General features: G+C 41.9%; 2 protein-coding genes across 3 annotated transcripts in view; one reads left to right on the top strand and one right to left on the bottom strand.

Moving 5' to 3' along the window:
- Nkap (NFKB activating protein) overlaps nucleotides 1-11,509 on the top strand; it is a 37,082-nt gene extending 25,573 nt beyond the window's left edge. The window contains exon 9 of one of the 2 annotated variants that reach the window (XM_055604978.1): nucleotides 8,447-11,509. In XM_055604978.1, coding sequence (XP_055460953.1) covers nucleotides 8,447-8,621 — 175 coding nt within the window. In that variant the 3' untranslated portion in view covers nucleotides 8,622-11,509. The remainder of the gene's footprint in view (nucleotides 1-8,446) is intronic. The other variant, XM_055604979.1, reaches the window with a different exon arrangement.
- A 57-nt stretch (nucleotides 11,510-11,566) lies between these two features.
- Akap14 (A-kinase anchoring protein 14) overlaps nucleotides 11,567-26,335 on the bottom strand; it is a 14,964-nt gene continuing 195 nt past the window's right edge. Inside the window, exons 2-6 of the mRNA XM_055604949.1 lie at nucleotides 24,930-25,721; nucleotides 24,748-24,839; nucleotides 17,716-17,895; nucleotides 12,543-12,595; nucleotides 11,567-11,660 (exon numbers count right to left, since the gene is read on the bottom strand). Of these exons, the coding sequence (XP_055460924.1) occupies nucleotides 11,567-11,660; nucleotides 12,543-12,595; nucleotides 17,716-17,895; nucleotides 24,748-24,839; nucleotides 24,930-25,721 (1,211 nt within the window). The remainder of the gene's footprint in view (nucleotides 11,661-12,542; nucleotides 12,596-17,715; nucleotides 17,896-24,747; nucleotides 24,840-24,929; nucleotides 25,722-26,335) is intronic.

Genomic DNA, 26,335 nt, shown 5'->3' with positions numbered 1-26,335 from the left:
AACCCACTTGGACACTGAACTGCCATGGGCTACACCTGTGCAGGGGTTCCAGGTCATCTCCACAAATAGTCCTTGGTTGGAGTATGAGTCTCTGGGAAGTTCCCTGTGTTCAAATTATCTTGTTCTGTTGCTCTGCTTGTGGAGTTCCCGTTCCCTCCAGCTCTTACTATTTCCCACTTCTTACATAAAATTCCATTCACTCTGCCCATCAGTTGGCCATCAGGCTCAGCATCTGCTTTGACAGTCTATACTGCAGAAGCTTTCAGAGGCCCTCTGTGGCAGGTTTCAAGGTTGTTTCCTGTTTTCTTCTGGCTTTCAGAGGCCCTCTGTAGCGGGTTCCGAGGTTGTTTCCTATTTTCGTTTTCTTCTGATGTCCATCCTCTTTGCCTTTCAGGATGGGGATTGAACATTTTAGTTAGGGTCCTCTCTTTTGCTTAGTTTGTTTAGATGTACAGCTCTTAGTGGGTTTATTCTATATTGTATGTTTATATGAGTGAGTATATACCGTGAGTGTCTTTTTGCTTCTGGGTCAACTCACTCAGGATGATCCTTTCCAGGTCCCACCATTTACCTGCAAATTTCATGATTTCCTTATTTTTCATTGCTGAGTAATACTCCATTGTATAGATGTACCACAGTTTCTGCATCCATTCTTCAGTTGAGGGGCATCTGGGTTGTTTCCAGCTTCTGGCTATTACAAATAAAGCTGCTACAAACATGGTTGAACAAATGTCCTTGTTGTGTACTTGCGCCTCTTTTGGGTATATGCCTAGGAGTGGTATGGCTGGATCTTGAGGAAGCGCTATTCCTAGTTGTCTGAGAAAGCGCCAGATTGATTTCCAGAGTGGTTGTACCAGTTTACATTCCCACCAGCAGTGGAGAAGGGTTCCCCTTTCTCCACAACCTCTCCAGCATGTGTTGTCCCTTGAGTTTTTCATCTTGGCCATTCTGATGGGTGTAAGGTGAAATCTCAGGGTTGTTTTGATTTGCATTTCCCTAATGGCTAATGAGGTTGAGCATTTCTTTAAGTGCTTCTCTGCCATTCGATATTCCTCTGCAGAGAATTCTCTCTTTAGCTCTCTTCCCCATTTTTTAAGTGGATTACTTGGTTTGTTGCTTTTCAGCTTGTTTAGTTCTTTATTTATATTGGATATGAGTCCTCTGTCAGATAGAGGGTTGGTGATGATTCTTTCTCAATCTGTAGGCAGTCGCTTTGTTTTGATGACGGTGTCCTTTGCTTTACAGAAGCTTTTCAATTTCATGAGGTCCCACTTATTGATTGTTGCTCTTAGAGCCTGTGCTGTTGGTGTTCTGTTCAGGAAGTTTTCTCCTGTACCAATGAGTTCTAGGGTATTCCCCACTTTTTTTTCTAGCCGATTTAATGTGTCTGGTTTTATGTTGAGGTCTTTGATCCACTTGGACTTCAGTTTTGTGCAGGGTGATAAGTATGGATCTATTTGCATTTTTCTACATGTAGACATCCAGTTGGACCAGCACCATTTGTTAAAGATGCTATCTTTTTTCTATTGTATGGTTTTGGCATCTTTGTCAAAAATCAGGTGTCCGTAAGTGTGTGGGTTTATTTCTGGGTCTTCTGTTCGATTCCATTGATCCACCATTCTGTTTCTATGCCAGTACCATGCAGTTTTTATAACTGTTGCTCTATAGTACAGCTTGAGATCAGGGATGGAGATACCTCCAGAAGATCTTTTATTGTAGAGGATTGTTTTAGCAATTCTCGGTTTCTTGTTATTCCATACGAAGTTGAGAATTTTTCTTTCCAGGTCTGTAAAGAATTGTGTTGGCAATTTGATGGGAATTGCATTAAATCTGTAGATTGCTTTTGGTAAGATGGCCATTTTTACTATGTTAATCCTGCCAAGCCATGAGCATGGGAGATCTTTCCATCTTCTCATATCTTCCTCTAATTCTTTCTTCAGAGACTTGAAATTTTTTTCATACAAGTCTTTGACTTGCTTGGTTAGGGTTACGCCAAGGTACTTTATGTCATTTGTGGCTATTGTGAATGGTGTTGTTTCTCTAATTTCTTTCTCAGCCCTTTTGTCTTTTGTATACATGAGTGCTACTGATTTTTTTGAGTTAATTTTATATCCGGCCACTTTGCTGAAGGTGTTTATCAGCTGTAGGAGTTCCCTGGTAGAGTTTTTGTGGTCACTCATATATACTATCATATCATCTGCAAATAGTGATAATTTGACTTCTTCTTTTCCCATCTGTATCCCCTTGATCTCCTTCGACTGTCTTATTGCTCTAGCAAGGACTTCCAGCACTATGTTGAAGAGATATGGAGACAGTGGGCAGCCTTGTCTTGTCCCTGATTTCAGAGGGATTGCTTTAAGTTTCTCTCCGTTCAGTTTGATGTTGGCTATAGGCTTGCTGTATATCGCCCTTACTATGTTTAGATATGTGCCTTGTATCCCTGATCTCTCCAGTACTTTAAACATGAATGGATGTTGGATTTTGTCAAATGCTTTTTCAGCATCTAGGGAGATTATCATGTGGTTTTTTTCTTTCAGTTTGTTAATATGGTGGATCACATTGATGGATTTCCGTATATTGAACCACCCCTGCATACCTGGGATGAAGCCTACTTGGTCATAGTGGATAATATCTTTGATGTGTTCTTGGATCCGGTTTGCAAGTATTTTGTTAAGTATTTTTGCATCAATGTTCATAGGGGAGATTGGCCTGAAATTCTCTTTCTTTGTTGAGTCTTTGTGAGGTTTAGGTACCAAGGTGATTGTGGCTTCACAGAATGAATTTGGTAATGTTCCTTCTGTTTCTATTTTGTGGAATAGTTTGAAGAGGATTGGAGTTAGCTCTTCTTTGAAGGTCTGGTAGAATTCTGCGCTGAAGCCATCTGGTCCTGGGCTTTTTTTGGATGGGAGACTTTTGATGACTGCTTCTATTTCTTTGGGGGATATAGGACTATTTAGTTGATTTACCTGGTCCTGATTCAGCTTTGGTGAGTCAAATCGATCAAGAAAATTGTCCATTTCATTTAGATTTTCAAATTTTGTGGCATATAGACTTTTGAAGTAAGTCCTAATGATTGTTTGGATTTCCTCAGTGTCTGTAGTTATGTCCCCCCTTTCATTTCTGATTTTGTTGATTTGGGTGGTGTCTCTCTGCCTTTTAGTTAGCTTGGCTAAGGGTTTGTCTATCTTGTTGATTTTCTCAAAGAACCAGCTCTTGGTTTCATTGATTCTTTGAATTGTTTTATTTGTTTCTAATTGATTGATTTCAGCCCTGAGTTTGATTATTTCCAGCCGTCTACTCCTTTTTGGTGTGTCTGCTTCTTCTTTTTCTAGGGTTTTTAAGTGGGCCATTAAGTTGCTTGAATGAGCTGTCTCGAATTTCTTCTTGAAGGCACTTAGTGCTATGAACTTTCCTCTTAGCACTGCTTTCATTGTGTCCCACAAGTTAGGGTATGTTGTGTCTTCATTTTCATTGAGTTCTAGAAAGGCTTTAATTTCTTTCTTTATTTCTTCCCTGACCCAGCTGTCATTTAGTAACAAGTTGTTCAGTTTCCATGAGTGTGTAGGCTTTTTGCTATTTCTGTTGTTGTTGAAGTCCAGCTTTATTCCATGGTGGTCAGACAGGATACAAGGGATTATTTCAGTCTTCTTGTATCTGTTGAGGCTTGCTTTGTGACCAACTATATGGTCTATTTTGGAGAAGGTTCCATGAGGTGCTGAGAAGAAGGTAAATTCTTTTGTGTTTGGGTGTAAAGTTCTGTAGATGTCTGTGAGGTCCATTTGATTCATGACCTCTGTCAGAGATATTGTTTCTTTGTTTAATTTCTGTTTTGTTGACCTGTCCTTTGTTGAGAGTGGGGTGTTGAAGTCTCCCACTATTAATGTGTGGGGATCTATATGTGGTTTAAATTTTATCAATGTTTCTTTTACAAATGTGGGTGCTCTTGTATTTGGGGCATAGATGTTCAGGATTGTGATGTCTTCCTGGTGGAATTTTCCCTTGATGAGTATGAAGTGTCCTTCCTCATCTCTTTTTATTAATTTTGGTTGAAAGTCTATTTTATCAGAGATTAGAATGGCTACTCCTGCTTGTTTCTTGGGTCCATTTGCTTGGAAAGTCATCTTCCAACCTTTTACCCTCAGGTAATGTCTATCTTTGTGTCTTAGGTGTGTTTCTTGTATGCAACAGATTGCTGGGTCTTGTTTACGTATCCATTCTGTTAATCTGTGTCTTTTTACTGGAGAGTTGAGTCCATTGATGTTGAGAGAGATTAATGACCAGTGGCTGTTAGATCCTTTGATTTTGATGTTGGCTGTGTTCATAAGTTTGTGTGCTTGGTTGCTTTTTGTTTTGCTGTAGTAAGGTTAATTATTTCCTGTGTTTTCTTGACAGAAGCTAATTTTCTTGGGTTGTATTTTCCCTTCCAGTGTCTTCTGTAATGCTGGATTTGTGTGTAGGTATTGTTGAAATTTGTTTTTGTCATTGAATATCTTGTTTTCTCCGTCTATGAGGACTGAGAGTTTTGCAGGGTATAGTAGCCTGGGTTGACATCTGTGTTCTCTTAGGGTCTGCATGATATCTGTCCAGGCCCTTCTGGCTTTCATAGTTTCTGTTGAAAAGTCAGGTGTGATTCTAATGGGTTTGCCATTATATGTTACTTGGCCTTTTTCCCTTGCAGCTTTTAGTATTTTTTCTTTGTTCTGTATACTTCCTGTTTTGATTATTATGTGGCGGGAGGATTTTCTTTTCTGGTCAAATTTGTTGGGTGTTCTGTAGGCCTCATGTATCCTTATTGGCTTCTCCTTTAACTTGGGGAAATTTTCTTCAATGATTTTGTTGAAAATATTTTCTGGGCCTTGGAGAAGGGAGTCTTCTTTTTCCTCTATTCCTATTATTCTTAGGTTTTGTCTTTTCATATTGTCTTGGATTTCTTGGACAGTCTGTGTCAGGAATTTTTTGGATTTAACATTTTCTTTGACAGATACATCGATTTCTTCCATTGTATCTTCTACACCTGAGATTCTTTCTTCCATTTCTTGTATTCTGTTGGTTATGCTTACCTCTGTAGTTCCTGTTTTCTTCCCTAAATTCTTCCTCTCCATTATTTCCTCCATTTGTGTTTTCTTTAATTTTTCTAGTTCTATCTTCAGGTCTTGAGTTGTTTTGTTTACTTCCTTCACCTGTCTGCTTGTATTTTCCTCTTTTTCTTTTAGTTCCTTCAACTCTGTCTCTTTGATTTCTTTCAGTGATTTAATTATTTCTTCTCTGAAGGCCACGAGCTGTTTGGCTGCATCTTCCCGTATTTCTTCACGGATGGCCCTAATTTGCTTGTCTTTATCTTCCTCCATTTCTTTACGGATAGCCATGATCTGTTTGGTTTTATCTTCCTCTAATTCTTTACGTATTTTATCTGTTTCCTCTATTATTCTCTTCATCAAGATAGATGTAAGGTCATCTTCTTGATTTTCTATTATGCTGCATTGTTCAGGGCTGTTCGCCCCTGGATGGCTGGGTTCTGGAGATGCCATATTGCTCTGTCTTTTGTTGGTTGAGCCTTTACGCTGACCTCTACCCATTGGGCTGATTTAGGTTTTGGCTGTTAGTTTCTGTGCTTCCTGGAGTCCTGAGGTAGGGAGTATCCGCTTGGCCGGAAGATGATTTTTCCTGAAGGAGTCCTTCTCTGCTTTTTGGTTATGGTCACTGTATGGCCAGTGTTTCTCCGGAGATGCCACTGCTCACCTCAGGTTTATAGCCCTGAGTAGTAGTTGTGGTCTATGTTAGGCAGGGGGGGATCTCCTCTTACCCATAAAATTTCTCAAGACAGCTGCCCCACTGCTGGATTTCTTGTTATAAATTTAGTGTGCTGCTGCTCACTAAATTTCCATGTACAGTCCTCTTGAAGAAACTGCTGATTCCCTAGCTATGGGGTTTTCTCCTAACAGGGAAACTCAGTCTGTTATCCTGGGGCGCACAGTTCTGTCTGAGAAAGTGGGAGGTGCACTCAGCAAGTCTCTGGGCCAAAGGCTGATTGCTCTGCTCTGGACCTGGAGAATGTGCACCTAGGTTGAGTTGGCGCCTGGGGGCACTGTTCTGGTCTGGAGGCTGGGTGCCTCACTCTGGACCAGAAGCTGTGTGTCTCTGTCTGGGATGGCGGCTGTAGGCACCACTCTGGTCCAGACTGTGGGTGCAGCCCCCCTGAAGGATCAGGGATTCCTACAGTTTTGGCAGTCCAGCCAGGGACAACTGGCCGATCCCTGGCACAGTATCTGAGGGCTGCTGTAATGGCTCTTCGGCTCCTGCAGGTCCGAAGATGCAGCTGTGTGTCCCAGTGCCCCAGGGGAACGCAACAATGGCGGCAGAGCACAGCGCTTCTGCCTGCACTAGAGTCTGCGTGAGTCCAGGAAGTGTTTTGGTGCTGGGTGTCCTAAGCGTTAGAGCTGCTGACCCCCTCCGCTGGGGGTTTCCTCCTGCCAGAGACATGCAGTCTGGTGCCCTGTTGCCCTGGTGCCCACAGTTCTATCTGAGGCGGCGAATCACGCGCAGGCAGGGCTCTGTGCAGGCAGGCGCCTTTGTCCCTCCCGGCTCTGGGTCCGGGCTGGCTCCTGGGGCACCCGCGGAACCCGAGTCTTTTCCAGGGGATGTCTGGGTAACCTGGGGTCGGTCCCAATTGTTTCCTGCTCCGTGGGGTTATCTCTCGACTGGGAAATCCAGTCTATGGTGTTGTGGGCCCACAGTTCAGTCTGGGACCGTGACCAGATCGCGCTGGCGGGTAGCTCTGGGCTGGCGACCAAGCGCCTGGCGGAACGGGGATCTCTTCCGCGGTTTTGCCGGGTGAGTTAAAGCTGATCGAATCCCCCACCGTGGGGTATCCTCTCACCTGAGAAACACAACCACTTGTGTTTTATGGCAGCGAGTTCTGATTGCTGGTCACTGTGCCAATCCTGCTGTGCTGCTCCTCAGAATGAGAGTCCTCCCGGCGCTGCCATCTTGCCCCGCCTCTCCCTGATCTAATTCTTAGACTGAATTCCTTTCCCCTTTCTTTGTGACACTCCTAGATTCTAAGGAAATTAAGCTGTCCACACAATGTCTCTTCAGTTATAGATTTAGACTTGATTTTCTTCTTTGCATGAGTGAAGTTGAGTCTTGATGTGCCACTTAATTTTTTTTCCAGGACAAGGTTTCTCGTGTAGCCTTGGCTGTCCTGGACTCACTTTGTATACTAGGCTGGCCTCGAACTCACAAAGATCTGCCTGCCTCTGCCTAGCAGAATGCTAGGATTACAGGTGTGCACCACCGTGTCTGGCGATGTGCCACTTATTAAGATACATCTTTTTTTTCTAAGAGGGTTTCTTTGTATAGCCTTGACTGTGTTGGACTGATTTTGTAGACCAGGCTGGCCTTGAACTCATAGAGATTTGCCTGCCTCTGCCTCCCTGAGTGTTGGGACTACAGATGTGTGCCACCATATCTGGCTAAGATAAATCTTCCATCTGGCTGCTATAAAGACTTTGTAGACTCTACAAAGACAAATACTATTACTGGCTGGGCATAGTGGCACATGCCTTTAATTGAGTGCTCAAAAGGCAGAGGCATGTGAACCTGTATGAGTTTGAGGCTATCCTGGTGTATATAAAAAATTCCATCCTAGGGTTTACTTGATAAACCCTATCCAAAACAAACAAAAAATAAAACAAAACAAAACAAAAAAACCCAAGCCATCACTTAAAACATTTAATAAGTTTCCCATTTCAGTTTATTAGAAATAATAAAAAACAAATTATATCTTCAGTATTTGAAATTAATGATAAAATCCACTATGCTAATAAAATATCGGAGATTATTATTTGAATACTAAAAATAAGTCAAAGGAAAAGGAAACATCAACAGATAAAATGTATGGTCATTTGATAACCCATCTCCAGGTTCTGTTGTTACTTTTTAAATAGAAGAGTCTAGATTAAGAATGGATTGATGAGGACCTGCTATAAGGATTATTAGTAAGAAATTATGTCAAGGCCTGCAGAGACCAGTACTCCAACCAAGGAGCATGTATGGAGATAACCTAGACCCCCTGCTCAGATGTAACCCATGGCAGCTCAGTCTCCAAGGGGGTTCCCTAGTAAGAGGAAAAGGGGCTGTCTTTGACTCAGTGGCTGGCTCTTTGATCACCTTCTCATGGGGGTGAGGGGTGCGGCCTTGCCAGAACACAGAGGAAGAAGATGCAGGCAGTCCTGATGAGACCTGATAATCTAGGGTCAGATAGTAGGGGAGGAGGACCTCCCCTATCAGTGGACTAAGGGAAGGGCATAGGAGGAGAAGAGAGAAGGAGGTTGGGACTGGGAGACGAGGGAGGGTGCTACAGCTGGGATACAAAGTGAGTGAATTGTAATGAATAGTGAATAAATAAAAATTATAAAAGAAATTAACCCAAATATATTGTCTCCAGGCACCGGCGAATGGAGGCTGTACGACTGCGGAAGGAGAATCAGATCTACAGTGCTGATGAGAAGAGAGCCCTAGCATCCTTCAACCAAGAAGAGAGACGAAAGAGGGAGAACAAGATCCTGGCCAGCTTTCGAGAGATGGTTTACAGAAAGACTAAAGGGAAGGATGACAAGTGAGGGATTTCTGACTTTACAAGTGGATATTTTAACATCACAAAGGAAATTGTGGGTTCTAGACATATACACAGAAAGGTCATTTTGTTTTCTTTGTTTGTTAGGTTATGTTTTGATGTGTGGTTTTAAATAGCCCAGGTTGACTTCAGGCTTCAGACTTTGTAACTAAGGATGACTAAAGTCTTGGTCTCCTGTCTCTACCTTCCAGGTGTTGAGATTCCAGACGTGTACCACCATGCTAAGCCAAAAAGGCTCTTGTGCTCTGAAATTAAGGCTTTTCAGTGCTTCTGTGCCTTCTTTTTAATTCTTCAGCCCCTTATAAAAGATGCTTGTTGATACCATTAGTAAGTTATTTGGGGCTTTTTTAGATTCACCCCAAATTTCTGGTGTAAAAATCCAAATTTTGAATGAAATCCTGCTGTGTTAGGAAGGTGGCATAGAGAGAAAGTGGCAGCCTAATGAGAATTAATAACTCTCATATCATGATTTGGTGTGAATATTATTAACTCCATACATGTCTGCTCCTACCCCAGCAGAACTTGGGAATTTCATGTGTGTCTTCAATGTGTGAAAAACAGGTTTGACAGAAACTCTGTAGGTGATTTCTGTTAACAAGATGAAGGTGTTGCTGTAAAAGGCAACTCTAGAATTTGAAAATTGACTTGTTTCTATAGTCTTCCCTAGAAATGTATTTTGGGCTAAGTCTACCTCTACTCTAAAAACAAGCAGACCAAATGACTAACTCACAAATGTGTGGAATAGAAAATGTGAGCATTTGATGTTTTAAGTTCTTCATAAATTAGTTAAAATAGTTCTTTTAGTGGCTAAGGTATAGCTCAGAGTTAGAACATGTGCTTATGATACATGAGGCCCAAAGCTAAATCCCAGCAGTGCAAGAATTTTTTTCAAAGGGAATTTTGGGACGTCTATTGTTGTGCCATTATAAGAATACTATTTCTATCTAAGCTGATTTTTAACGATAGGATAATATCTAAAAGAATGAGTATCAAGAGTGCTGATATGGGAAATATAAGTATTTTAATTAGCTGTTTCATGATGATGAAGGTAAAATATTAACCATTATCAATGAGTCCTTTATGGATTTGGATTTCTTTTATGAGACAGAGTCTCACTATGTAGCCCTGGATGGCCTGGAACTCAGAGAGTTGCCCCTGCCTCTGCCTCCCAGGTGGTAGGATTAGAGATGTGTGCCACTGCACCTGGCTATCAGATTCTAAACACTGTTAAGATCTGCAGCATTTTTATATCTATCAGTGTCTTTAATTCTTAACTTTGTAGAAACCCTCCCCACTTTGTCACTGTTTGAAAAGTTTAATATATGTTTTGGAAAGTGTGTTTTTAATCCAAAGCTGCTGAACTGAGCAGCAGTTAGCATGTAGTAACATCTGTCATCTTTGAACTTGAAATTATTTCACTGTGTTTATACTTCTAGGTCTAATAAGTATATAGTTTCCTAAAGTTTAATGGAAAGTAGGTTCTAAAGTTGGAAGTCTTTTTAATCCATGTACTTCCTCATATGATACAATATAAAGTTTATAATCCATACATTCAAATTTATTCTATAGAGGCATTAGTTTTTGTTAACTGGCTGAATATGTTTTTGTTTTTTCATAGGAAATGTAGTTTCAATGCAACATTTTTGTGGGTGTATAGGTATTATGGATTTTCTTTTGCATCTTCTCCTCCACAGAGTAGATACAGGCAATGAAAAAAGATAAGAATTTATTTTAAAATTTACCATTCTTTGCATCACAGTTTATTTCGATAAGATCTGAAAAGAATAGCTTCAGATCCTTTACAAAGTGGAGGGCTAAAAAGTATTCTATTTTCAGGTTATTTGAGTTACTGCTTCAAACTGTGTTTTGTCCCCTGAGCTCTAAGTTAACCTTTGTTTCCAAAAGCAAATCTTCCCTGGCCTACAGAGGAAAAAATACACACACACACATACACACATACACACACATACACATACACATACACACACACACACACACACACACACACACACACACACATACAGTCATAATCAAACAAAACAATTGAGCCAGGAATTCCCAGTTTGTTACATTCCCAGTGAACAAGATAGTGGCTAGGGTTTTACCTGTATTCCTCATAATTCTTTAGGCCTGTGTAAAAATCTATATAGAACTGTTGTAATTTAGATACTTTGTTTTGTTCTCTAAAGAGACTTACCTAGTTTCTTACCTGTTGTTCATATGATTTTCTCTCATTTTTAATTTGTTGTACAAAGATAATAGTAAAAATAGAAGATTGCTCAGTCCTACCACGTGAGTTGTTATAAGTGTTCTGTTTCTTGTATGTCTTTGTCACTCAAAGTGTAGTGTAATTTTGTCTTTGGTATTTTAAAATAATGTGAGCAGGCATAGAAGCCCCATTGGGAAGGTAGAAATGTGTGATGATCCAGTGTGAAGGCAGAAACAAGACCAGAAATAGTAAGGGTGGTAACCCATATCTGGTTCATTATAGTCACGAGCATGATGGTGTGTCCTGTGGCAGTAAGGCTCACCTTACAGTAGAAGAGATCTGTGAGGAGGAGAGTCCTTCAGACTGGTTAGTGTGAGCTACAGAACTGTTGCCATTTTCTTACCCAGGATATCCATAAAAATGTGTATCAAGTCTTGAGGTAGGCATAGAGAAGGACCAAACAGTTAAGGGCCAATGGGTGAACTTTAGTAATGTTCAAAATTCAACTCTGTGCTTGCCAGACTCCAGAATCATAATACAGTGTTGAGAAAAATCTTTTCAAAAACAGAAAGGAACTTACTGTAAGATTGATAATGAATAAAAGCAAAAACACAGTTGGATTGTGTACCACAAGTTTATTATTCAATAAATATTATGTGGTTTGATGTGCCGTTTCATATTTTTAATGTACTGATTGTGAAAAGAATCCTTAAACATAAGAATCAGGCAAATTTAAAAGGGATAGACTCCAACAAAATATGTTTGGTCTCAGTAATGTCCCTCAGCCATTGTTCTCGAAATCGAATATTTCCTGGTCTACAGAGGAAGGGAAAAAAAACAACACACACACACACACACACACAAAGCTTTTATAATAAACAAAACATTGAGGCAGGTATTCCCTCTTTATATTCCCAGTGAGCAAGATTCTGGCTAGGTCTAGCTATATTCTTTATTGTTCTTTAGATCTATGTAAAAGTCTTTTGGAGAGCTGCTATGCTCTCATATATTTATAGATACCTATAAATATATTTATATATAAATAAACGTATATATTTATATGTTTATATATTTATATATATGGATTGTTACACATGAGCTAATTCATTGTGTTTAGTTCATTATTGGAAGGGGGAGAACTGAAACATGGTCTTACTCTATAGCCCTGGCAGGCCTAAAAATTACAGCAATCCCCTTGCCTCAGCTTCCCACGTACTGGCATTATAGACATGCACTACAATGCCTAAAAGGGGTTACTACCCACAGTAAATTCAGTATAATTCTGAAGTTTTCCTGAAGAGGCCTGGGGCTATATCTCAGTGGTAGAATCCCTGCCTACCATGGGCTTGATATGCAGCACCACGTATGCAAACATGCAGACACACACACACACACACACACATACATACATGCACAAACACACGCGCATACACACACATACATAGAAATAATAGACGTGACTCACTGTGCCCCACCCTGTTTTATCATAAATCCTTAAATTTCTAATTACTGAAAAAAATGTTAATTTTTTTTTCTATACTAATGCTAGAATCCTATGTTCAGCCCATATTGTAGGGTAAGTAGTCCAAAGGTGAAGTGAGCCCTGCTTGAATTATGTGTGTTTATGGCCTGCTGGAATTCTAGAATGTGACAACCTTTACCTCACCCATCTAGAACAAGTCTCCAAACTATAATTACCTTTGAAGTAGTTCTGAATTCTCAAAGACATAAGAGACATCAACAGGCATATCCTAAGAGAGAGGGACAACTGTAAGCCTGGACCAAGCAAGCCAATGCTTAATCCTCCCACTCTACCCTTATCTATATGGTATATTTGCAGTTTCAGGGTCTGTCTTTATTAACATGGAATCCATTAATTGGTAGTACTTTATTATTTCAAACCAATTCTACAAAAGTTTTTTGTTGTTTTTTTTTTTTTTTTTTTTTTTTTTCCGTAGATACCATAAGCTACTCCACAAGATTGGAGACAACTGGCAGAGGCTTGCCTTCTTCAATGAGAGTAGGAATCACTCTTTTGCCTGTACTATTTTTTTGGCAGGGGAGAGGGTTTGTGGTTGGTGTGTGTGTGTGTGTGTGTGTGTGCTTTTTTTTTTTTCAGAGGTTTATTTCTATTGTCTTCTTTACGTGCTCCAGTTTACTTAGCTGTGACTCTCTACCTCTTAGGAATGGAACCAGAAGAAAATAACATAGATGAACGAGGTTGGAACATTTTTATCTTGAAGCAGGGAATTTGCTGTGTTACCTCTACTAGTGTTGAGTATCTAGATGCATGGAAACCTCTCCTCAAAACCTGTTGCCTAAGTGCTTGGATTATAGTGTGCTGCAACACCCAACAAATATATTCGGGTTTTGGAGACAGGGTCTTGTGTAGCCCAGTCTGGACTTGGACTTAGTATGTAAAAGGCTGGCCTTGAGCAGATCCTCTTGTCTCCACCTTCCAAGTTCTGGGATTACAGTTGTTGCTATCAAGCCTAGCTCTAACAAATATACTTTTTCCAAGGAGGAAGAATTATTTTGGGGATGAGCACAGTGGTGCACGCCATTAGTCCCAGCACGCTGCTAAGGAGGCAGAGACAGGCAGATCTCTGTTAGTTCAAGGCCAGCCTGGTCTACACAGTGAGTTCTAGGACAGCCATAGCTACACAGAGAAACCCTGTCTCAAAAAAAAGTTATTCTTGGCTCCTGATTTCAGATGATTTCAGCTGATGACGGTAGGGAGGACATAGTGGCAGGAGCATGAGGTATGGTTTGTTCATATGGCACATACAAGGAGACAGGACACACAAATGGAACATAAGAGAGCATACTTCCTTCAAAGGTTCATCTCTAGTTACCTAGTTACCCACTTCCACCAGCTAGAACCCACCTCTTGAAGGCTTCACAGCCTTCAAAATAGTGTCACAAGACCAATTCTTAACTTTTTTTTTTTCATATAGGATCTTATACCATAGCCCAGGCTGGTGGTACACTCAAGGCAATTGATCCTCTTGTCTCAGATTCGGTAATGCTTACATTCTATGTATGAACCACTGTAATGGTTGATTTTGTTTGTTTGTTTGTTTGTTTGTTTGAGACAGGGTTTATCTGTGTAACAGAGCCATGGCTGTCCTGGAACTCATTCTGTAGGCCAGGCTGGCTTCAAAATCACAGCAACTCTCATGCCTCTGCCTCCTGAACACTGGCGTTAAAGACATGTGTCACTGCATCCAGCTGACATTTTTTTTTAAAAAATGAAGTTCTCTTACAGGTTTGTTTTACTTGGGAACTGGAGATTTTTTAAAAGATTTATTTGCTTTTATGAATATGGATGTGTATGCTTGTATGTGGGAACCCATAGAGGCCAGTAGAAAGAATTGGATTCTCTGAAGCTGCACTTACAGGCATGTGTGAAGTTCCTGGTTTGGGTGCTGGGAATTGAACTTTGGTCTTCTGCAAGAGCAATAAGTAGAAAGTTTCCTTTACATTTTTAATTTTAATTTTAATTTTTATTTTGTATGTGGAAGTATTTTGCCTGCATGTACATGCATTATGTATATGCTTGGTGCTCACAGAAGTCAGAAGAGGATGGCAGATCCCTGAAACTAGATTTATGGATAGTTGTAAGCCATCATGTGGGTGCTGAGAACTGAATCTAGGTCCTCTGCAAGAGCAGTAAGTGCTCTTAACTAAGCCATCTGTCCATTCCCCATAACAAGTACAGTTTGTAGGCAGAAAGAATGTAGGTAATAATATTGCAATGGTCCTCACCTATATTTTTCTTAAAGACAGGTTTTCTCTGTGTAGTCCTGACAGTCCTGGAACTTGCTCTGTAGACCACACTGGCCTAAAGTTCACAGCCTGTTTGCCTCCCAAGTTCTGGGATCAAAGGCATGCACCATCACCACCTAAAACCCCCACCTATTTTTCACCTTCAAAATTAGTCTTGGGATTTTGAGCAAGAGCCTTTTCTTAGGACCTCAGTGTATGATATCTGCTCTTGCTTGCCATCACCAGTCTTACTTCTTAACCTCTGCTCTGCCAGCAGAAAGACTGCTAAGGGAGGGAGGGAGGGAGGAGAAAGGGAGGAAACATGTGTATTACATATAGTTATAGCTCATGGGCCCTTGCTACTCTCTAGATGTGCACTGTCAGAATTACCTAAGAGTTTTTAAGAATGTATTATCTCAGTCAGGCAGTGGTGACACACACCTTTAATCCTAGCACTCAGGGAGCAGAGACAGGTAGATCTCTGGAGGCCAGCCTGAGCTGCAGAGTGAGTTCCAGGACATCTAGGACTACACAGAGAAACCCTGTTTCCAAAAATAAATAAAATAGAAACAAAGCAACAAGAATGTATCATTTCTAGCCCTACACAGACCTGCCGAATCAGAATCTAGCAAAATCTTCAAATCATTTCCATGTACTTTGAAGTTGCAGAACCACTTTGGGGACATTTTAAACAAAGGAGTGGAGGTTGGAGAAATGGCACAACAGTTAAGAGTGTTCCTACAAGCCACGTGAGGTGGAGCATGCCTATAATCCCAGCACTCAGGGAGGCAGAGGCAGGTGTCTCTCTATGAGTTCTAGGCCAGCCTGGTCTACAAAGCAAGCCCAAGACAGCCAAGGCTACACAGAGAAACCCTGTTTCAAAAGACCAAATTTTTAAAAAGACAAAAGTAAGGAAAAGTAAAAGAAAGAGTGCTCCTACAAAGGACCTGAGTTCCTAGCATCCATGGCAGGCAACTAACAGCAGCCTGTAACTCCAGATCCAGAGTATGTGAAGCCTCTGTGTATGAAAGCTGCACTCACATGCACATTTATATACACATATGCCCACATAAATAATAAAAATCTTTAAACAGAAGAGTGATGGAAATTTGCTTTAAAGGGTTCTGGCTGGCTAGCTACTACCTGTGAGCAAGAACAGAAAGAGAGAGACCAGTTAAGCTACTGAAATAATCCTAAATGGCAGAGGATATGAGAGCTGGGATCCTGTACACTTTTTGTTGTTGTTTTGAGACAGGTTTTCTCTGTGGCTGTCAAGGACCCACTTTATAGACCAGCTGGCCTTGAACTCAGAGGTCTGCCTGCCTTTGCTTCCCCACATGCTGGGATTACAGGCATGTCCTACCACTCCCGGCTGTACATATTTTTTAATGGTTTAAGGGCGCGGGGATGTAAGAGAAAAAGAAGAATCAAGGAAGGTGCTGTGGTTCAGCCATCAACTCAGATGCAAAGACCTGAAGTGGGTCAGATATTATAGGGAAAATCCATTCAGTTCCAGGGCTGGGGAGACAGCTCAGTGGTAGAGCTCTTGTTTAGCATGCAGAGGTCCCAAGTTCAACCTCCAGGACCTCAGAAACAAAATCAATTTTAAAAATGGTTAAATAAAGCTGAGTGTGGTAGTGCACACTTGTAATCCCAGCACTCAGGGAGGCACAGACAGGTGGACCTTGAGGCCAGCCTGGTCTACAAAGTGAGTCTACAACAGCCAAGGGTACACAGAGAAACCCTGTCTTGGAAAAACAAAACAAAATAAAATGGTAAGTGAAACGTTCACTAAATCTCAATATATGCTAGAGATTTAGAAATGACAAGGTCTAAGTGATATTTATCTTATTGATTCACTTATTTTTTGAGCTTAAGGAATCACACTATGTCACCTAAGCTGGTTGCCAAAACTTAAATTTTTTTTTCTAGGTATAAATGTTTTTCTAAAGTTCTTTTTATTTTATTATGTTGTGTATATGAATGTTTTGTCAGCATGTATATATGTGCAATGTACATGTGCCTGGGACCAAAACCCCATGGACTGGAGTGAGCTGCCATGTGGGTGGCAGGAATCTAACTCAGGTCCTATGCAAGAGCAGCTAGTGCTCTTAACCACTGAGCCATCCCTGGATTTTATTTTAAGGTGTGTGTGTGTCTGTGTGTAGGGGGTATATGCTTGTGAATGCCATGCCCTGGAAGCCAGAAGCTAGAGGCCTTGGACCCGGTGGACCTGGAGTTACAGGTAGTTACGAGCCATGTGACATGGGTACTGGGAACCAAACCTAACAAGAACAGTAAGGGCTCTTAACTGCTGAACTACTTCTCAAGTCCTGCCATAAACTCTTGGGTTCAAGTGATTCTCAACCTCCTGAGTGTGTGCCACTATGCCCAGCTTTAGGTTTTGTTGCTTAGGCTAGTCTGTGAATTCAAATGACCCTCCCATTCCAGTCTTCTGAGTAGGTGCAACTATGAGCATCTATCTCTGGGTGGTATTTAAAGTCACATGACTGGATAAAGTTAATCAAGGTAAGTACAGGGACGGGGACTAGGACATTCCAACATGAATATATTAGAGTGAGGCAGACACACCAGTACATGCTGCAAAGGAATGGTAAATGGGGCACAAGGCACACCAGGAGAGCATGTTCCAGAAACCAAATGCAAAATGTTGCAAAGAACAATCAGCATGGTGAGTGCTACAGCTGGGCCAAGTAAGATGAAGGCAGAAACATGACTATTAAGTTTCGAGTGCTAGAGACATAGTTCAATGGCAGAGCAGCTGCCTCACACATGCGAGGTCCTGGGTTCAAACCTCAGCCCCACAGAAACAAACTCACAGTTTTTGAATTTGTTAGAGCCAGCATGGTGGTACACACCTGTATTCTCAGCACTGGGGAGCCTGAGGCAGGAGGATCACAATTTCAGGGGCACCCTTGGTGATCTAGGTTGTTAAAGATCATAACCTGTCTTCATAAAACCCTACATTTTGCAGTGTTGTGGGGGCGGGGCTGGGGAGATTTAATAATGCCCCTGACTAGAGGAGATGTTACCAACGCCGAATCCTTACTGAAGGGATTGGGACACAAAAAGAAGAGCTTACCGGAGATTTGCTCTTATTGAACTTGATGGTGAAGTAGGCGTTGGCACTGAATTGTGCCATGGGTCTCACGGCAGTGGGTGCACTCCAGCATACACGGTAGATATAGTGAAAGGAGTGAATGAAGTCTTTCTTCTCTACAAAATCTGCATGGGACACCCAGCGGTTTTGAAAGTCCCAATTCTGTTTCATAGAAAAAAGAGAAAGCTCACTGAGAAAGAAAAGCAGGTTCAGTTCAAGTACTTAACAGTCAGGGTTTCAAATTCTGAAATCTTAACCTTTCAAAAAAATTCTTTTTTGATTCAAACTAGAAACAACTCCAAGTTATTCCCACAGCAGAGGGACTATGGACTAATTTGGGAACACAAAACTCATTTGAGACAAGCTTTGGATGGTGGTGTAGGCAGAGCAGAGGCAAGCATTAAAGTGTGTGTTTCCACACCACCCTCTTCGCATCTTCACTGAGGAGGCAAGTGTGTGGCAGTTGGAGAATAATTAGTGATAAAGTAGGTGCTGTGCTTACCTCATCTTAGGAGACCTACAGGAATGACTAGAAGATAATGGACTCAGTCTCAACCATCTGTAAAATTGGACTTACTTCATTTGTTGTATTATATGGTTCATGAAGCAAGGGCCAAGGTTTGGGGAAAGTTGTCAGTGAAGGCACTTGTTATGCAAGCCTGAGGTCTTAAGAGTTCAACCTGCAGGATCCCTGTGAAGGTACAAGGAGGTCCGAACTAACTCCACAAGGTTGTCCTGTGACCTCTCTACATGTGGACTTTGCTACGTGCATGATCCCCATACTCACACAATAAGTCTAAAAGTAAAATGAGGCCAGAAGATTTAGGCAGTTGGTTTATCCACATGCCCTCAAAAGGGAGGCTAGGGATGCAGCTCAGTAGCAGTGTTTGTTTGCCTCATGTTTATAAGGCCCTGGTTTTGATTCCCAAGCAAGAGTCTTTATATATATATATATATTTTACACTTTATTCACTTTGTATCCTCCCATAAGCCCCTCCCTCCTCCCCTCCCGGTCCCACCCTCCCTACCCCTTCTTCATGCATGCCCCTCCCCAAGTCCACTGCCATGGGCTACATCTGCAACAAGAGTCTTTTTAAGACACAGTCACACTATATGGTCCAGGCTGCCCTCAAACTCACAAATTCTACCTCTCCTCCCAAGTGCTGGGATTACTGGTGTCTTGAAGAGCCAATGTGCAGATATTAAACTTGGAGTATCTCTGCTTTGTGAACCTGTTTTTGCCTTTGAGATGGGAATAGTTGATGAAAGTTTAACAATATTATTGAGAGCACCCAGCATCCATTCAGAGGCAGCTATAGTAATCCTGTACAGGCCTGTAATCCCAGCCCCTGGAGAGTGCAGACGGGAGGATTGAGAAATCAAAGTCATCATCAACTCTATTATTCCAGGCCACTCTTTCTATGAATCTCTGTCTCAAAAAGTAGGGGAAGCATGGGGAAATGTTTCAGTCAGGAATGGGCCAGCTCCATAAGCATGAAGACCGAGTTTAAGTCTCAGCACCCCCTTAAGAAGTCATGCACGGTTCTTTGTGTTTCTTTCCTTAAAATATTTATATCTATCTATCTATCTATCTATCTATCTATCTATCTATCTATCTATTTATTTTTATACAGTTCTCTGCTTGCATATGTGCCTGCAGGCCATAAGAGGGCACCAGATCTTATTATAGATGGTTATAAGCTACCATGTGGTTGCTGAGAATTGAACTCAGGACCTTTGTAAGAGCAGCCAGTGCTCTTAACCTCTGAGCCATCTCTCCAACCCCAGTGTGGTGTACTTGTAATTCCAGTGCTGGGGAGGCAGAGACAGGCAAATCCTTGCCCAGAGAATCTATCTTAGTTGGTGACTAGGTGACCAGTAAGATTAGTGAGAAGCCCTGTTTCAAAAAAAATGTTGGAGGTTAGACAGACCTAAGGAACAACAACCTGGTCAGCCATTGACTTCCACATAGGCATGTGCGCACATGTGCACACACAGGTAGTGTTCATTTAGTCCACATAAACTTGTGCACACACACTATTCAGTCTACATGGGCATGTGCACACACACACACACACACACACACACACACACACACTATTCATTCAGTCCTTTGGTCCCTCCCAATTCACATATATTGTGTTCATCTTCATTCATGTGTGCCCTTTCTACTGTGGCACACTACATTTCTACATGTCTCTCCACTCCTCTCAGATACTGGTACCACTCACTACTCCACTTTAGCATTACTGGTGCTCATCAGACCCTGGGAAGAAGCCTCCTGTATATACTCCGTTGTCCTTAGCTGCACTTCTCCAGAGCACCTCCTGTTGTTAAGCTAGGGTTAGTTTCCTCAAGCCTAGCTTCAAATCAGCAGCTCAACTCTGAAACTTTCAGTAGCTCATTGAAAATCAAAGAAAGTGAAAATGTCATTTAAGATTTCCCACAGTCTGGATTAAAAAACAAAATATAACTCTTTTCTACATTATATGTGTATGGTGTATGTGGTGTATGTTGTGTGTGTGTGTGTGTGTGTGTGTGTGTGTGTGTGTGCATATGCATTTTATGGGAACATGCATGCTTGGTGTGTGTGTGAGAGAGGCCTGAAATAAATATCTGGAATCTTCTTCAATTACTCTTCCTCCTTATTTTTGAGGCAGCGTCTCTCAGTGATTCAATTCCACAGCTTTGCATTTGTGAGCTGTCTCTGGAGATTCACTGTCTCTGCCTTCTAAAGCTAGAATTACAGGTAGGCTACCATGCATACCCAGCATTTACATGGGTTCTGAGGAGCCAAATTTCAGTCCACTTGCTTATGTATGTGATTTAACCACTGGCCCATTACATTTTTGGGGTGGGACAGCACAAGATTTCCTTTAGTTCAGACTGGCCTTGAACTCATTGTATAGTAACTTTGAGCTTATGAACTTCCATACTACCTCCCAAGAGCTAGTATGATAGGTGTGCCCCACCATGTCTAACTTATGCAGTTCTAGGGGACAAACACAGGCCACTGTACCAACTCAGGTACATCCTAGGCCCAAACTGGGTAAGACCTTCCACCTTTGTGTCATACTTTTCCAATCAAAATAGAACTAGTCATTATCCTCCAACCCCTACTTGTTCATTATGGATCCAAGTTAGAGTGGCTCTGTTTGTTTGTTTTGGAGGTGCAGGGAGGTCTCATTGTGTTGATTGGTCTGTTCTTTAACTCCTGGACTCAACCAACTATCCATCCTATCTCAGCCTCCTGAGTATCTCCAATTAAAAGCATATTACAGTGTTTAGCTTGCACCACACAACAGCCTGGCCTTTTGTCAGATGGTCTGATGATACAGAGATGAGAGGTGGGATGGAGGAAGAATTAGTTTAAAATTTTTTGTTTCTTTAAAAAAATAAAACAGTCTGGACTTTTGCCATATCCAATTGTCCACTTTAGCCACAACAGAGAAGCAGTGCTCAGTTTGTTGAGATCAGCGACTAAGCCTTCTCCCATCATCATGTGATATTACCTCCCCCTTTTGTTTCAAGAAAGGGCCTTATTATATATAGCCCAGACTGAACTCTAATTTGCTGTTGTAGTCAAGGATGATCTTGACTTTTTATTTCCCCTGCCTCTATCTCCCAAGTGCTGGCATTAAAGGCATATACTACCATGCCTTGATTATTCAGTGTGGGCTAAACCCAGTACTTAATGCCTGCTTGGCAAATTCTTTACCAACTGAGCTATATATCTAGACACTTTTTTGTTTTTGAGATAAGGTGTCATGTAGCCCAGGGTAGGCTTGAACTCCTAATTTCCCTGCCTCTACCACCTAAGCAATAAGATTACAGTCATATGCCAATCTGCCCAGTGCACTATTTCTTTTTTTCTTGTAAAGAAGCCTGGCAGTCAACTCCTTGTGCCCCACTTTTCTCACTCTTTCTCAGTTACTCAAATTTGTTCCCAGTGGGAATGTTTGTTACACAAAGATTACGAAGCACTAGAATACTTCCTAGAGATAGTCTAACAAAGCTGTTCACTTTTCAGAGGAAGATAGTGAGGACTCATGCCTGGATTGATACCTAGGGGCTTCTGGGCAGCAAGCTAAGTTTTGTCTGCTTTCCACCAGATGCCTCAATTCTCAGTTTCTTCCTTTCTACTTGCTTGTACTGTACTTGTATCTTTTATGTGAACTAAAGCAACCTTAAGACATTCAATTCTATTATTTCTATAAGTCAACCACTTCCTCTTTTACGAGTGAATGGGCAACAGATTTTATTATTATTATTAATTTTTTTAGAGACACAGTTTCTTTGTGTAGCCTTGGCTGGCCCGGACTTGCTTTGTATACCAGGCTGGCCTCGAACTCACAGAGATCTACCTCCTGAGTACTGGAATCACAGGCATGCGCCAATAGGCTTGGCTTGGACAACAGATTTTTATGTCACTCCAGTGAATGCATATTTTCCTTGTGTGTTGTAATTTTACATAACATCCCTTCACATACTCACTGACATGGTCCTAGTCTGCCATGGATGGCTTAGCCCATTCTATATTATTGGACACTCAAAATCAGCAGGCACCTGGAAGTACATGCACAAAACTGTTAGCCATGGCAGGTGACCTTTGGAAGAATAGAACTGTATTGTGAATAGCTGGAATTATAGCAAAAGCCTGTAATCCTAGCACATTGGAGACTGTGTCAGGAAATAGGAATCTAAGCCACTCTCAACTACACAGCAAGTTCAAGGACAACCTGTCTCAAAATAGGTGTGAGAGAGGTATAAAGGGAGAGAAGGAGAGGTGGGGAAAGAAGAGAAGAGAGAGGATAAATCTATTCATGTGCCCAAAAAGACTTATTGAGGATCTACTTTGCACCTGACATTGCTAGAAGCCTAGGGAAAAACTGACCAAAACTTTCTGCTTTCCTGGATCAGATGACCTAGTGATGGAAGACTGACAGTGGGATAAATTAATGGTGTCCACTCTCTTAGGTAGCGCTCCTGAGGGATACTTCTAAGAGAGGAATGAATGAAAGGGAGAAGGTGGCAGGTCTAGGTGAAGTGACAAGGAAAGGCCTCAAAGAGCAGGTGGCAGTCCATAAAAATCTAAAGGGAGGCAAAGTAGTGAGTCATTCACATAGGTCTCAGGGTACAGGGAGGAGCAAGCACCAAGGCCATGGTGATGGGTTATGCCTAGCAGCTGAGGAACAGCAAAGAGGCAGCCATGGCTGGGTGAGAAAGGGGAGAGGGCAAAAGTTTTATAATGGGGTCTGAGCCATGAAGTTGGGAGGCAAGCAGGGCACTCATCACCTTGGGTCTTACAGGCCTGTGGCCCACCTTACTTTGCCATTTACTCAAAACAGCTGTCCCTTTGGCAAGGGACAATTTGCTACTTGCCATGGCCGCTTCTAGTTTGAGTCAAGAGCCCTGAATGCGGTGAGCAGGCGTCTTTGCTCAGCCTGAAAAGAAAACTCACACCAGAGCAGGATGTTCAATAGTCACCCATGCCATTCATTCCCAGAGAGCTGTAGATGCCGCTCCTACTGGAACCCCTGCGTGGTACCCAGTGCTGTACAGAAGTGGGTGGGAAGTCAGCCCTCCCTCTTTTCTCCCAGGGCCACTTGGCTTTGGTGGCCAGGGCTTAGGAAACTGCCCTTGGGACTGTAGGCTTGGACAGGGCTAGGTGACTTCACCTCCAATTTCAACTAATCTCCCTTCAGAGAAAGTGGTGAGAAGGGATTTCAAGCCATTCTTCTTCATCTACCCTACCCATACTGCAAAGCAACTGTGGTTTTACTGCCCAGAAGCCACCTAAAAGGGTCAGAGCCAGGCACAGGTTGCAGGTGGGGGAGGATTGACAGGCTTGTGTATCATTATTACCATCAGGGCAATGTATTCCAAAATTACAGCAAAAAGGATATTGATCCTGGGAGTAGAGAAAGTAGCTCAGAGGCAGGTGTGGTGGTGCACACCTGTAATTCCAGTACTCAAGGAGGCAGAGACAGGCAGATCTCTGTGAGTTCAAAGCCAGCCTGGTCTACAAAGTGAGCCTGCGACAGCCAAGGCTACACATGGAAACCCTGTCCCAAAAAGAAAAAAAGGAGAGAGAGAAAGAGAGTAATAGGAAACATCCATAGTACAGGTAATGCTGTTAATTCGATATCCAACACTGTATATGAACATAAAGACATCTGTCCCATCTGAATCCCCTCTGTCAACCTGAACATACCAATATTGTTGGAAGAAAGCTATTTTAGATAATGCTTCTCTCTCCTTAGGCCAGCAGGCCCCCATTGAATATATTGGCATGGACAAAGTACTTATGTGGAAATAGCATTTCCTCAGGAAATGGACAATTAAGATGATATAAATGCATGGCAATATGGCTGCACTTTGTGTTTGAATGATTTTCCCACCTTGGGGCTGGAGAGATGGTTCAGTGGTTAAGAATGCTTCCTGACTGGGGAGGTGGTGTACCCTTTTAATCCCAGCATTCAAGAGGCAGGGGCAGATGGATTTCTGTATGTTTGAGGCCAGCCTAATCTACATACCAAATTCCAAGCCAACTTGGGCTACAAAGTGAGACCCTGTCTCAAAAAATTTAAAATAGGGCTGAAGAAATGGCTTACTAAGGACACTGGTTAATCTTCCAGAGAACTCAGGTTCAGTCCCCAGCATCTACTTGGTAACTCAACAGTCACCTGCAAGTCCAATTCCAGGGCATCTAACACCCTCTTCCAGCTTCCACAGGCACTAGGCACACACCCAGTGCACATATATACACACAAGACAAACACTCATACACATAATATAAATCTTTTTTAAGAAAAGACCTGAAGGGTGTACAATTCTTAAAAAAAATAAGTAAGCAAAACTTTCTTATCTTGAGTTATGAGAAAATTATGTTTACTTACTCTATGTGTCTTTGATGCCCCACCTCTGGTTTTCATGACCTCAAACTTTTGATCAATGGAGGACCTTTCTATTGTTGCCCTTGGGTACAAAACTGGAGTGACCAAAGTCACTTACCGAGACATACATTTCAATTTGTTGCCGACCTTTTTCTACTGTGAATTCCCCATGAGTGAGCCAGTCGATGTTCTTGATGGGGTCTCTGGAACCTGAAAACAAGGCATGGGTGTATTAGTTGCCTAGGAGTGTGGTGTTACAGTAATGAGGCAATCGTTAAGGCAAGCAAACCTGAAGCCTACCTTCCACAAGCTCAACAGCAGCAGCCAGAACGCCCTGAACCACATTCCGAGCTATCTCATTTATCCTATCGGCTTTTTTTCCTCCTACCACAGACTTTTTCTTTTTTACCTTTGACACAGTTTTCTTCTCTTTTGTTTTTGTCATGGGTGCCTTCTCTTTTGTCTTAGTCACAACCTTCTTTTCTTTTATCTTTGGTTCAGCTGGCAAAGCCTTAGTTTCCTTTATCTGGGGCACAGTTGGCAGTTCCTTCTTGTCTTTCACTCCTGGCACTGAGATCTTCTCTTCTACTTCTGGCACAACTGGTGCAACTGATGCAACTGGTGCAACTGGTGCAACTGGTGCAACTGGTGCAACTGGTGCAACTGGTGCAACTGGCACAATTGGTACAACTGGTGCAATTGGCACGATTGGCCCAACTGCTGTAATTGGCACAATTGGCCCAACTGGTCCAACTGCCCCAACTGGTACACTTGGTTCAACCGGTAAAACTGACAAAAATGGCTCAGACATTTTCTCTTTTGATTTTATCAACTGTACAGGCTTCTTCTCTTTGACTTCTGGCACAAATGGCACAATCACCTTTTGTTTTGTATCTAAGAATGCAATCTCGTTTTCTCTTGTGTCTACCACAATCATCTTGTCTTTTATTTCTGTCAAAAATGTCACCATCCTCTTTTTTGTCTCTGCTCCAGGCGTCTTGATTTTGGGTTCTGGGACTGTCACAGTCTTATCTTTTGGCTCACTCAAACGCCTTTTGTCCTTCTGATCTGCAATGAGGGACACTGTCTTCTCTTTCAGATCTGTCAGAGGCTTTTTCGGTTCTGGCATGGTCCCTTTTGAGTCACTCAAACGCCTTTTTTCCTTCAGATCTGTAATGAGGGACATTGTCTTTTTCTCTTTCAGATCTGTCAGAGGCTTTTTTGGTTCTGGTATGGTCTCTTTTGAGTCACTCAAACGCCTTTTTTCCTTCAGATCTGTAATGAGGGACATTGTCTTTTTCTCTTTCAGATCTGTCAGAGGATTTTTTGGTTCTGGCATGGTCACTTTTGGGTCACTCAAACGCCTTTTGTCCTTCGAATCTGTAATGAGGGACATTGTCTTCTTCCCTTTGTGATCTGTTACAGACTTTTTCGGTTCTGGCATGGTCACTTTTGGGCCACTCAAATGCCTTTTTTCCTTCGAATCTGTAATGAGGGACATTGTCTTCTTCCCTTTGTGATCTGTCTCAGACTTTTTCGGTTTTGGCATGGTCACTTTTTGGTCACTCAAATGCCTTTTTTCCTTCGGATCTGTAATGAGGGACACTATCTTCTTCTCTTTCTGATCTGTCTCAGACTTTTTTGGTTCTGGCATGGTCCCTTTTGGGTCACTCAAATGCCTTTTTTCCTTCGGATCTATAATGAGG

This window comes from Psammomys obesus, unplaced genomic scaffold (genome assembly GCF_907164565.1).
Source record: "Psammomys obesus unplaced genomic scaffold, mPsaObe1.curated_primary_1811, whole genome shotgun sequence".
Classification (NCBI taxonomy): domain Eukaryota; kingdom Metazoa; phylum Chordata; class Mammalia; order Rodentia; family Muridae; genus Psammomys; species Psammomys obesus.
Note: the sequence above shows the minus strand (reverse complement) of the source record. Positions and strands in the feature narration are given on the sequence as shown.